Below are 13,625 nucleotides of genomic sequence, written 5' to 3' on the forward strand. Positions count from 1 at the left end.
AAACAAAGAAAAACATTCTTACTTTCATTCATTCCTTTATATTAGAAAGAAAAAGAAGCCATGCACGATAATCCATGCCTAGAATTCCAACAATTGGGAGGAAAATCAGGAGGACTACCATGAGTTCAAGACCAGCTGGGCTACAGTGTAAGATCCAATCTCAAAAACAATTTAAAATTTTTCCACTTGGGTTTTATAATATCTGAATAAACTGAAATGCTCCAAAATCCAAAAACTGTTAAGCAGACTCAACTTGCTCATCTTGTATTGGAGGGAAAGAGAGAGAAAGAGAACCAGAAGCCTAAACTGGTGTTTGAGCAGGAAATACTGTATTCTACTACTTAAAGTAACTGCTTTGAGAGCTATCTTTCAATGTACCAAAAGTCACTAATACAGAGCTACTTCTGTATTAGCTTAGGTAAATAGGGAGACACTCTGAAAAATAAGATTATCATAACAGTTGTAAGTCAGGATTAAAAGAAAATCAAATTAAAATTTCTACAGTACTCATCACCAAATAAATTCACAGATATTCAAAATGTGAAGATGCATAATGGAGATACATCTACTAGTGTGTTTACCACATCACAATACATTTAATATGGAATATTAAATCACACATAACCTTACACTTCCTAAAGGTTTAAAATTAAAAATATTTATTTTTAATATATATTAAATATTTTAATATACATATTAAACAAATAATATATATATTTTTATTTTGTGTTTGAATGTTTTGCCTGAATTTAAGTCTGTTTACCACATGCATGCTGGGCCTAGAGAGGACTTAAGAAGGCAACAGATTCCCCCAGAACAGGAGTTACAAAAGGCTGTGAGCCCCAAAGTGGGTGCAAGACATAGAACCCGGGTCTTCTATCGATGCTCTTAACTGAAAAATCATCTCTCCTAGTTTAAAGCATTCTGTCCAGCATAATTGTACCCAAGACAGATTTTTGTTTTATTTCGTTTGGTTTCTGAGACAAGCGTCTTGCTGTGTATCCTTGGCTGGCCAGCCTATAGCTCCCTGTGTGAACCAAACTGGCCTCATACTCATAGAAATCCACCTGCCTCAGACTCCTGAGTATTGTATTACAGGCATGCGCCACCATGCCAAGCTCACAAGACAGATCTTGACTTCGATCATTTCTAAATAGCTGCTTGCTTATGATATGTGAACTTATAAGTCAATCTACCAGTCTACTCTCACCTGCAAGTTCCATAGCAGGCACGACAACTTGTGGATCAAGCTCCTGCTAACAAGCAAGTGGCTTGACCTACTGAGCCAACTGACAAACCTATAGTGAAGTGGGGTTTTGTTTTTTAAGATTTATAGTGTGAGAGTCCTGCCTGCATGTGTGTATGTTCACCACAAGCATGCAGTACCCATAGAGGTCAGAAGAGTGTACTGGAGTCACAGATGGCTAGAAGCCATCGTGTGGGTGCTAGAAACCAAAGCTGGGTCCTCTGCAAGAGCCACAAGTACTCTTAACAGCTAAGTCAACTATCTAGTCCTTGTTTTGTTTTCCTAAGATGAATAACTTGTCTTGCTTATCTGAAGTATTTTATAGGCTTTAGTGAGCTTATGAACAAAATAAAAACAATCCCATCTTAGGTCTTTCTTAGAAATGAAACATTTCTGTAAAATGCACTATTTGGTTTTGTTTTTTAAAGATGTATTTATTTTGTAATAAATAAAATGAAATGTATATATAATACGCATACATGAGTGTTTTGCCTGAATGTATGCAGTGCCCACAGAGGCCAGAGAGGGTGTCAGATCCACTAGAACAGAGTTACCAAAGGTTATAATCCACTGTGTTGGTGCTGAGAAAAGAACCCAGGTCCTCTGTAATAACAGTAAATGTTCTCACTGAGTCATCTTTCCAGCCCCTAGTCTGGCTTTAACAGTGTAGCCCAGAGTGCCTCCAAGTAGATGCTTGTTTGGGGGTTTAAAGGCTTTAGGTTTGTTTTTAAACTACTCATTATGTAGTCCAGGATGACTCCGAACTTCTGCAATCTCCCAAATGCTTAAAATAAAGATATGTGCTACATAACCAGATCTTTAAAATGTTTGATTCTTGGGTATTTTGGTACTTGTTTTATTTGAGACAATGTCTCACTATGTAACCCTAGTTCACCTGGGACTACTCTGAAAACCAAGACGGCCTCAAATTCAGAGAGATTCTCATGCCTCTGTTTCCCAAATAATAGGATTAGAGGCATGGTCCACTACACCATGCCTGGCTTAAAATGTATTCTTGTTTGCTTGTGAGTGTTTTTTTGTTTGGTTTGGTTTTTCATTTTTTTAAGACAGGTTTCTCTGTAACTGCCCAGGCTGTCCTAGAATTCACAGCTGGCCTGCCTCTGCCTCCTAAATGCTAGGATTAAAGGTGTAAACCACCAATCCTGGCTTGTTTGTTTTTTTGAGACAGGGACTCTACATAGCCCTGACAGTCCTGGAACTCATTATATATACCAGGCTGACCTCACACTCAAGAGATCTGCCTGCTTTCTGCCTCTAAATGCTGAAATTAGCCAAGGGGTAGTGGTACACGCTTATAATCACAACACTTGGAAGGCAGAGGTGTGGTGCGGGAGAATTGTCTGTATTCTGTCAATCATGTTTTTAAATAAACGCTGATTGGCCAGGCAGGAGGTGTAGGCGGGAAAACCAGACAGGAAGTTGAAATGATGCAAGGAGAGCAGGAGAATTCTGGGGAGGAGGAAGTTGATTCCTCCCACTCCTGCCCAGATCACCGAAGCATCAGGATGTGAGCTGCCCCACTGAAAAAGGTACTGAGCCATATGGCTAAAATAGATCAGAAAAATGGGTTAATCAAGAGTTAGCTAATAAGTAGCCTGATCTAACAGGCCAATCAGCTTTATAACTTACAGAGATCTGTGTGTGATTTTTCTCTGGGACTAAACAGCTGGGGGGCCGGGCAGGACAGAAAACACAGACAAGCAGCCTTTTCATGTTACAGAGGTGTAGTGGCATTTCATTTGTATTTTAATAAAGAAAGCTTGCCTGAAGATCAGAGAGTGAAAGAGCCCCACTGGTCAGCCTTACAGACTAGGCAGTAACATATACCTTTAATCCTAATAGTAACACTAGTTGCCATAGACACTGGGCAGTACATGCCTTTAATCCCAGTACTAGAGAGGAATAAAAAATGGGAGGAAATCACTCTCAGACACAGCCTCATTCTGAGATTCTTGGAGGAAGGATCATCATTTTGGACTAAGGTAGAGGTAAGAGTGGCTGCTGCTTTGCTTTTCTGAATTCAGGTTAAACCCCAATATCTCTCTGAGTTGGTTGAACCCCAATATCTATCTCTGAGTTTTTATTAATCGTGCTTCACAGAGGCAGGAGGATCTCAGTGAGTTTGAGCCCAATCTGGTCTACAAAGGGAGTTTCAGGACAGCCAGGACTGTTACACAGGGAAACCCTGTCTCAGGAGGAAAAAAAAAAAAATCTGGTGAGAGCAGTTTGGCTCTCTGCATCTGGGAGGATCCCCAGCTTTGGGGCTGGAGAGAAGACTCAGTGGTTAAGAGCACCAGCTGCTCTTCCAGAGGTCCTGAGTTCAATTCCCAGCAACCACAGGGTGGCAGTGCCCAATTCTGGCATGTAGGCATACATGCAAGCAGAACACTGTATTCATAAAAAATAAATTTTAAAAAGTGCTAGGATTAAAGAAATGCACCACCCACCATGCCCAGTATAAAATGCATTCTTAAGGACACTCGTGGATATAACTGTCACGCTCAATAAGGTATAGTATTTCCACAGAGGGACTATAGAGCCTTTCCTATTACAGGTAACTACAAAAAACCTTGAGCACTTTTGTTTGTTCTGTGAGTAGAAGTTTAACTGTGTAACACCTGGTGGCACTGGCACAGCCACTTTACTTCTCAAGAGTGAGTCTGCAAACCAAAAGCATCTTTGAACCAAAGACTATAAACCTCTTACATCAGACTGAGACTGAGAGACCTAAAAGGGTATTTTAGCAGGTAATGGTACATGGTACTTGCAATTATATGAGAATGAAAAAATAGTGCACTGACTCCTTTAAAATATTCTGCTAATGCCTGATACACCCGAATCTGCATTTAAATTTTTATTTGTTTGGTTGGTTGGTTTTGGTTTTTTGAGACAGGGTCTCACTCAGTAGCATAAATTGGTCTGAAACTTTCTTTGTAGTCCAGGGTGGCCTCAAACTCAAGGCAATTCTCCTGCCTCAGCCTCCCATATGCTGGGATTACAGATACATACTACCATGCCCAGATACATTTTATATATAATAGAGATATACTTTATGTCAAAAAGCACAGTAATGGGGCCATGGAAGATGAAGACCTGAATTCAGCTCTCCAGCATACATGTAAAACTAAGCTGTGGTGGTGCTTGCCTAGAAAATGGCAGACAAGATCCCTGGGGTTTGTTGGCCAGCCTGTCAAGCTAAATCAATGGGTTCCAGGCTCAGTGAGAGACTCTGCATCAAACAATAAGATGGAGAGGGGCTGAAGAGATGGTTCAGTGGATAAAGTTCTCAAGTCCCCAGCACCCACATAAAAAAGACAGGGCAGCATGGCAGTTTGTCTGTAAACCCAGAGATGGGATCCCTGTGGCAAGTTGATCTAGACCAGCCTAACTGGTGATCTTGGGGTTCAGCAAGAGAACCTATTTCTCAGCAAATAAAGTAGAAATGATTGAAAAAAGTACCTGACAACCACCTCAAGCCTTCATACACACACACACACACCATACATGCATACACACAAAATGAATAAGATAGAAAACAACTGAAGAAAATACCTAACTCAGCCTCCACAGGCACACAGTGGGCAGCGGTGCCCCACACCTTTAATCTCAGCACTCAGGAGGCAGGGGCAGGAGGATCTCTGTGAGTTCAAGGCTAGCATGGTCTACAAAATGAGTTCCAGGACAGCGAGAACTGTTACACAGAGAAACCCTGTCGTTAAAAACAACAAAGAAAAAAAGAAAGAATGCCCCCACAGGCTCACATATTTGAATGCTTAGTCATCAGGAAGTGGCACTCCTTGGGAGGAATTAGTAGGTGTGCCTTGTCGGTGTACAGCACTGGGAGTGAGCTTTGAGGTTTCAAATAACCAAGCCAGATCCTGTGCCTGCCTGTCTCTGTGTGTCTCTCTACTGCCTGTAGATCCAAATGCAGAACTCACAGCTACTTTTCCAGTACCATGTCTGCCTACATGCCACCATGCTCCCCATGCAGTCCATGACTAAACCTCTGAAACAATAAGCAAACCTCAGTTAAATGCTTTCTTTTATAAGACTTGCCATGATCAGTCACACAGTAGTGGTGCACGCCTTTACTCTCAGCACTCAGGAGGCAAAAGCAGGCAGATTGAGGCTATCCTGGTCTATAAAACAAGCTTCAGAGTGGAAAGATATTCCATGCTCTTGGGTAGGCAGAATAAACATAATAAAAATGGCAATTTTACCAAAAGCAATCTACAGATTCAACGCAATGTCCATCAAAATCCCATCAAAATTCTTCAAAGACATCAAAAGAACAGTACTCAACTTCATATGGAAAAGCAATAAACCCAGGATAGCCAAAACAATCCTGTACAATAAAAGAACTTCTGGAAGCATCACAATCCCTGACTTCAAATTCTACTACAGAGCTACAGTACTGAAAACAGTCTGGTACTGGCTTAAGAACAGACAGGAGGACCAATGGAACTAAATAGAAGACCCAGATATCAATCCACGCATCTTCGAACACCTGATATTTGATAAAGAAGCAAAAAAACATCAAAGGGAAAAAAGAAAGCATATTTAACAAGTGGTGCTGGCATAACTGGATATCAACATGTAAAAAATGAAAATAGACCCATATCTATCACCATGCACAAAACTCAAGTCCAAAGTTGAGGATCAAAGACCTCAACATAAAGCCAGCCACACTGAACCTTATAGAAGAGAAAGTGGGAAGTACACTTGAACACACTGGCACTGGAGATCACTTCCTAAATAGAACCCCAGCAGCACAGATACTAAGAAAAACAATTAATAAATGGGACCTCCTGAAACTGAAAAGCTTCTGTAAAGGACGCGGTCAACAAGACAAAACAACAGCCTACAGAATGGGAAAAGATCTTCACTAGCCCCACATCAGACAGAGGTCTGATCTCCAAAATATACAAAGAACTCAAGAAATTGAACACCAAAAGATCACATAAACCAATAAAAAAAAAATGGAGTACAGACCTAAACAGAGAACTCTCAACAGGGGAATCTAAAATGGCTGAAAGACACTTAAGGAAATGGTCAACATCCTTAGTCATCAGAGAAATACAAATCAAAACAACTCTGAAATTCCATCTTACACCTGTAAGAATGGCCAAGATCAAAAACACTGATGACAACTTATGCTGGAGAGGTTGTGGGGAAAAGGGAACACTTCTGCATTGCTGGTGGGAACGCAAGCTGGTACAGCCCCTTTGGATGTCAGTGTGGTGGTTTCTCAGAAAATTAGGAAACAATCTTTCTCAAGACTCAGTGATACCACTTTTGGGTATAAATCCAAAGGATGCTCAATCGTGCCACAAGGACATGTGCTCAGCTATGTTCATAGTGGCATTGTTTGTCATAGCCAAAACCTGGAAACAACCTAAATGTCCCTTGAACGAAGAATGGATAAAAAAAAAAAATCTGGTACATTTACACAATGGAGTACTACACAGCAGAAAAAAATAATGACATCTTGAATTTTGCAGGAAAATGGATGGAGCTAGAAAACAATATTTTGAGTGAGGTAACCCAGACACAGAAAGACAATTATCACATGTACTCGCTCATAGTTGGTTGTTAAACATAAAACAAAGAAAGCCAGCCTAAAAACCACAATCCCAGAGAACTCAGACAACACTGTGGACACTAAGAGAGACTTACATAGATCTAATCTACATGGGAAGTAGAAAGTAGAAAAAGATAACATCTCTGGAGTAAATTGGGAGCATGGAGACCTTGGGGGAGGATTGAAGGGGGAGGGGAGCAGAGAAAAATGTAGAGCTCAATCAATTAAACAAAAAAAAAAAAAAACAAGCTTCAGGACAGCCAAGATTACAGAGAAACCTGCAATCCCAGGTCCCAGGAAGCAGAAACAGATCACAAATTCAAGGGTAAGTTCCAAGTCAGCCCAGGCTCTGTAGCAAAACCTTGCAGGAAAATGCAAAACAAAACAAAAAAAAAAAAAAGGAGGAAGAAAATGTAGAGATAATTAGGTGTCCTGAGTGGCCAAAGGAAAAAGGATGCATAAACGGCTAAGAATTAAACCAGAAAAGGAAGTCTACAGTCATTATACTATGACAAGGTGTTAGGCCACAGAAAGAGAAACTAATCACGATGTGGAAGACGGACTACTAAAAAGAGACTGAAGAAAAGAAAACACGAAGATACTGCTGTGATAATTAGAATATTGTGTAATGATGCAAAGAAGAGCAGATTGATTAGGAAGAATTCAAACAGCAACAGCAGGAGCAACAACCAATATCAACTTTAATTTATGTAGCATCTGTATGTACTATCATTTGATCTGCACAACATTTAAGAATGAAAGGTATTATTATTGTCCCTTTTTACAAATGAGAAAACTAAAGTTTAGAAAGATTAAGTCAATTTTCAAAAGTCAGCATGGCTAATACAGAAATCCAAGACTGAATGACTCCAGTGTCCAGACTCTTGACCTTTAAGCCTTTGCAGTATGGTACAAACAAAAAGGAGAAACATGAAATCAAGAGGGCCTTAGATGACACCATCAATGAGACTTCATGATATGTCACACCACAAAAGATCTCTAGTTACACACTAACTTTTCCTTCCTGAAATCTTTCCAAAAATTGATTACTTCTTTTATCTAGAGATTTTTATGAAATATCTTAGTAGGCTTAACAGATGTCTAAAACTGAATTTTTAATCATATCAAGTTTTAGTATTTTACAGAGGAATTTTTTAATTCAAAAACTTACTTGTGGATGCTGTGAATGTATACAAGGCCTTGGGATTCAATGACCAGTGCAACTTAAAACAAACACCCTGGGTGCTGGAGAAATGGCTCAGAGGTTAAGAGCACTGGCTGCTCCAGAGGTCCTGAGCTCAATTCCCAGCAAGCACATGGTGGTTCACTACAATCTATAATGAGATCTGCTGCCCTCTTCTGGCCTGCAGGCATACATGCGGGCAGTACACCACATACAAAATAAATAAGTAAATCTTAAAAAAAAAAAAAGGCAAATACCTGCACCCCCACCACAAGCCCATATGAAGAAACAGAACAAAAAGACACAAAAAGAGAAACAAGAAGATGGCTCAGTGGTTAAGTGCACTTTCTGATCTTCTAGAAGACCTGAATTCAGTTCCCAGTACTCCTATCAGGTGACTTACAACTGCCTGTAACTCTAATGCCAGAAGATTCAACACTTTTTTCTAGGCTCCATATGTATCTACACATGGCATAATACACACAAAGGCATACATGTGTATCTACATATACATGGGATAAACACACAAAGATATACACATATACACAAAAAAATCTACATAATTAATTTTAAAAGAGAAACAAATTCAGATTTGAAATAATGCTATTTCCAGTCAGAAAATCAGCGCTGGTATATTCAAAATGAATGAAAACAGATTTATATGGCTTAGAAATCCTAAAAAGACAGTAGTATGGAAGAAATGTTCATAAAAAGTATCTAAAGTAAGCATGAAGGGGAAAAACTCTAAAATCTTTGAACCATAAACAGCTCAGCTATCTAAAATATACATAATTTTATCCTAACAATATATGGTAATGTTTGTCATGAAACATGCCAGGATCTATGGAAAATAGCCACCTTATGATTTACAGTTTTAATTCTAATTTGATAACTGTGTTTTGTTTGTTTGTTTGTTTTTTGAGACAGGGTTTCTGTGTAGTTTTGGAGCCTGTCCTGGAACTAGCTCTTGAAGACCATCTGGCCTCGAACTCAGAGATTTACCTGTCTCTGCCTCCCAAGTGTTGGGATTAAAGGTGTGCACCACCACCACCTGGCTTTGATAACTGTATTTTAAGAATAAGAATTGGGCTGGACAGTGATGCCACACACCTTTAATCCCAACACTTGGGAGGTAGTGGCCAGCCTGGTCTATAGAGAAACTTCCAGGATAGCCAAGGCTGTCACACAGAGAATCCTTGTCTCATTTTTGGTCAAGTTTTCTTAGTTTACCAAGAAACTAAATAAATGAATGGAAGGAAGGCAGGCAGGCAGAAAGAAAGAAAGGAAGGAAGGAAGAAAGAGTTGGAGCTGCTCTATTTGAATATGCAAGTCATCTTTTATCCATTACAAAAATATTTGTTGAACTGTCAGTTTGTACTACAGGTGACAGGCCAGGCATGGAGGTGCACACGATTTTTTTCTTTAATGACTTATTTATGTGCACTGGTATTTTGTCTGCATGTATGTCTGTGTGAGGACATCAGGTCCCCTGGAACTGAACTGGAGTTACAGACAATTGTAAGCTGTCATGTGGACACTGGGAATTGAATTCTGGTCATCTGGAAGAGCAACCAGTGCTCTTAATTGCTGAGCCATCTCTCCAGCCAGATGGTATACACATTTAATCCCAGCACTGGGAGGTAGAGGCAGAAGATCTCTATGAGTTCCACCCAACATGGTCCACACAGTGAGTTCCAGAATAGCCAGGACTACAACAGAGAGATCCTGCCCCGTAAAAGTAAAAAAGTGGCACTTCCTTTAATAAAATAATTCCTACTTTCTGCTCTTGTTTATAATATCCACTAATTTCTTTTTTGAAAAAGGGTTTCCCTTTGTAGCCCAGGCTGGCCCTGAACTTGTGCTCCTCCTACCTCAGCCTCCAGAGAGCTGGGATTACTGGGATTTCAGATACGTGCCACCATGTCCATCTTACTACGCTCAGTTATAACATTCATTTTCACAATATTAGTGCACTATCTTATTTATTAATTCACAGTTCCCCTGATTATGAATATAAGTTACTTTAATAAAATATGACAAATATTTCTCACTGAATTTGGACAAATTTATACTTGCCATGTTTCAACAGTTAAATTATCTGGGGTGACTGGATCATCCCAGATATTAACCATAAGTGTCAGCTGTAAAAGTCTGTGTAGAATTGTTAAAGCCAATAAATAACTTACAACTTGGTGAAAAGATGTAAAAATTTTCAGTTGAGTGATTACAAACTGATAGGCTCTTGAGGCCCTTATCTTTCAATAGTACGTGTACACTTAGGAAAAGTTTGCACTGTGTTAGTTCCGGTTCTAACTTGCAGCTGAGTCAAAAATCTGCAGCCTGAAAGCAGGAAATCCAAAAGGAAATTCCATCATCAGATCCTGGGTCTTGGTAACTCAGAGGTCCTCAGTGGCAGATAAAGCAGTTCTCCAACTCTTTACTGTAATCTTACCTCATATCTTCAAGTAAATCACATTCTGCTTGATGTTTGGCTTGAAGTTTTGTCATCTGCTCACCTTGAATGTTTTTCAGTTCTTGTGTAACTTTCACCTAAAACATAGCATGTATTTATAAAGGCTTTTACTACTATTTGAACAAGAAAAATTACTTAGAGAAGACAGTATTTATTAGAATGTATACTTCTAGTTTTCCTCTCCCTAAAGGCTAAAAAATTCATTATTTGCCACCTAGTTTTATTACTTAACTATGATTAATGAAAAAAATTAGCCAAAGAATCTAAAACAGGGACGAATAAAAATTCAAAAATATAAAATTACAGTTTAAAAGAGTGCAAACTGTCATTCTATCTTCTTTCTTCTCAAAACTACACACATTAACCATAGATGAAAGAAACCATATAGTATCTAATACCTAGCAACTGAAATTTACACAATCATGAAATACTATGCATGAATAAACTACATAATATATTCCATAATGACTGCAAGAAAGCACACCATCTCAGAATGATGCCCTCCACTCTGACGGCGCATCAAATCACAATCTCTTTCTCACAAAGGAGACTGAAAAAGTGACCTTCCAGCATATGCAGGGCTTTTAAACTAGCCCAGTAAGCCAGGCCAGGTGGCAGCCCCACTTCAAACAGTGAGAACCGCCAAAGCCAGCTGGTTGGAGCCTTCCCGGCCAGGCCGGACCCCGGGAGTTGCAATTGGTTTACGATTATGGTGGAATCCTGGCCACTGGAGCAAAGCTACATAGAGAGATGGGGTACACGTGCAGGCGGAAAGGGTGGGGGAATGAGTTAACTGGAGAAATCCAGATTAAGAAAGGGAAAGGAAAGAGAGACGAGTTACTCGTGTGGCAAATGTTTGCCCACGAGGGGAGGCTATAACTGTCTCTCCCCACTTCTCAAAGTAGATATCTAGTATCCATCTGAAAAATGTAAAAAGACAAGGACACAGCCTTAGCCGCTGGGAAGGTAAAAAAAGGGCGGCGCAGCGGGGAAGCTGCTGGCAAGCCCCAGAGCACCCGTCACTGCCACCCAGGCCATGCAAACCCCAGCGGTAGTGTTCAAGCCACGCATCGCCAGGTTCTGGCTTTCAAACTGGAAGCTCCACCGATTTCCTGGCCCCTTAGCCAGAGGCGGGGCTGGCCCGGGTGGGGGGAGCAGGACCAGTCAATCCTTAATTTACTTTCCCTTGGGAAGTGGGAGGGCGGTGACCGTACCAACTTATTTTCCGCAGCCCCGTGGGAAAAACAGGCCAAATCTTGGGGCTAGACTTGAAACCCCCCCCTCGACAAATGTGCCAATGGGTGGGGTGTCGACAAGCAACTAGAGGGCTCGAACCTGGCGCAGACTAAACAAATCCACACGCACAAGGCTCTGCAAATCTTCAGGGGCTCTGCCGCCTCCCCTCCCTGCAGCCCCAAGAATGCACTTTGCACTGGACAGCACTGCCATGCAGATAGACACACATATGCATGCCCGAAAACCTCTAGTGAATGTTTAGGGGGGAGGGACAAGCACTGGCAGCCCCTCTGTCGGAAAGGCACCTCACACACGCGACCCCCTGCCCGGAGCAGGCGGCAACTCAGTGACGAGCCAAGAGGCGAGAGCGGTCACGGCCCCTTGCGGGAAGGGGGAGGGGGCGCAGCGGTCGCCCCAGCCGCGTTCTTTGTACGCACCACCACCCCCAAACCTCCAAAGCCCCCCGCCAGCGGCGCCCTCACCTTCCTCGGCGGCGGCTGCATGATGCTGAAGGGACATCAATCCTCCGCCCACCCCCGACGGCGGCGTTTAAAGGATTGTGAGGGTGAGGGTGAGCAGGGCTGGAGAAAAGGGGGCGGCCCAGCGAGCCAAGCGCGCGCGCGCTCGCGTGCGTGCGGGTGTGTGTGTGTGTGTGTCTGTGTGTGAAAGGAGAGCCTGAGGAGGAGAAGTCGCCCCGGAGACAGCGAGGCAGGCGGACAGCAGCAGCAGCCGGCTCGCAGCAGAGTTTGGAGAGAGGGAGGAGGAGCGCCGGGAAGGCCTGGGGCCCGAGCGGCCCGGGGGGTGTGTGAGGGAAGGAGGCGGAGACGGCCAGGGGGCGGGGGCCGCGGGCGGGGGCGCTGGGGGGCTCGCGGCTCGCCGGGCGGCTGCGGAGGAGCGGCCGCCGTCGTCCGCGCTTGCCGCCTGCCGCGGCTCGGCTGCAGCTGGCTGACGCGGCGCCCCCTCCCACTCGGGCAGCCAGGCCCTCGCGGAGTCGGACGCCCCCGCCCGGCCCGGGAAAGAGGAAGGCGGGGCGGGGCTCTCCGCTAGGACTCCGCCAACCACTCAGACCGCGGGAATTTCCGGCCCCGGCGCGCGCCACAGCGCCCCGCTCCGGTGGGCGAGGGAAGCACCAAGAGGGTCACCGCCTGCCTCTGGGCTGGTGACACCGCGCCACGGGGCTCCGAATCTCGGTGTGAGAAAGGGGGAAACTTCATGGATTGATCGGCGGAGGGCTCGAAGGAGTCCCCCGGTTCTGAGAGTGGAACGTTCCAGACGCTTCCCATTTTCCCTCCCCCACTCCAAGAAGGCAGCTGGGGGCTTCCCGCGCGCCTTCCCGCCAGCCCGCTGGGGTGCGCGCGCCTCCTCCCGGGAGCGCGCACGTGGGCGGGAGAGGGTTTGCGCCGACTCACGCGCACAGGCCGCCCCCGCCTCCAGCTCTCCTCTCCCTACTGCAGCGTTTGTACGGGAATTTCTAAGGAATAGAGGGACCACGCTCTTAGTTGGATTATTTGCAGCGAGGAGGGGGGTAGCGAGGAGAATTCCGGATTTTGCTTCCTTCGGTCCCTAAGGTACCCTCCCTCCTTGTCAGCTAAATGTTCACTGAGAAATTGAGCATGAATAAGTCATTTTACTATTGGCCGCAGGTGCCAGGCCTATGCCATTGGAGGAGGACAGGTGGAAATAACATAAAATTGCCAGGCAAAGGATTAAGTTGCTCTCTACTACAGAGCATTTAGCCAGAGAACATGGAGTCGACTGAAAAAGAACGAAAAAATCTTTTGAGTCATGCTTTCCCATATCACAGACAGGAAGGCTAGTGTTCACAGAGAAATGGAGATGGTCTTAAGGTCACGTGGCATGACTAGACTCCTTGAATCAGGGTTAT

The 13,625-nt window shown here is 43.4% G+C and overlaps 1 protein-coding gene across 4 annotated transcripts in view; it reads right to left on the bottom strand.

Annotated features, from left to right (window-relative positions):
• Fchsd2 (FCH and double SH3 domains 2) overlaps positions 1 to 12,572 on the bottom strand; it is a 231,214-nt gene extending 218,642 nt beyond the window's left edge. The window contains exons 1-2 of one of the 4 annotated variants that reach the window (XM_087908664.1): positions 12,223 to 12,572; positions 10,484 to 10,581 (exon numbers count right to left, since the gene is read on the bottom strand). In XM_087908664.1, the coding sequence (XP_087764790.1) occupies positions 10,484 to 10,581; positions 12,223 to 12,243 (119 nt within the window). In that variant the 5' untranslated portion in view covers positions 12,244 to 12,572. Of the gene's footprint in view, positions 1 to 10,483; positions 10,582 to 12,222 lie in introns of those variants that run through there. The other 3 variants (XM_087908666.1, XM_087908665.1, XM_048429444.3) reach the window with 3 other exon arrangements.
• Positions 12,573 to 13,625: the final 1,053 nt, after the last annotated feature.

Source organism: Myodes glareolus, chromosome 7 (assembly GCF_982192425.1).
Source record: "Myodes glareolus chromosome 7, mMyoGla1.1, whole genome shotgun sequence".
Classification (NCBI taxonomy): domain Eukaryota; kingdom Metazoa; phylum Chordata; class Mammalia; order Rodentia; family Cricetidae; genus Myodes; species Myodes glareolus.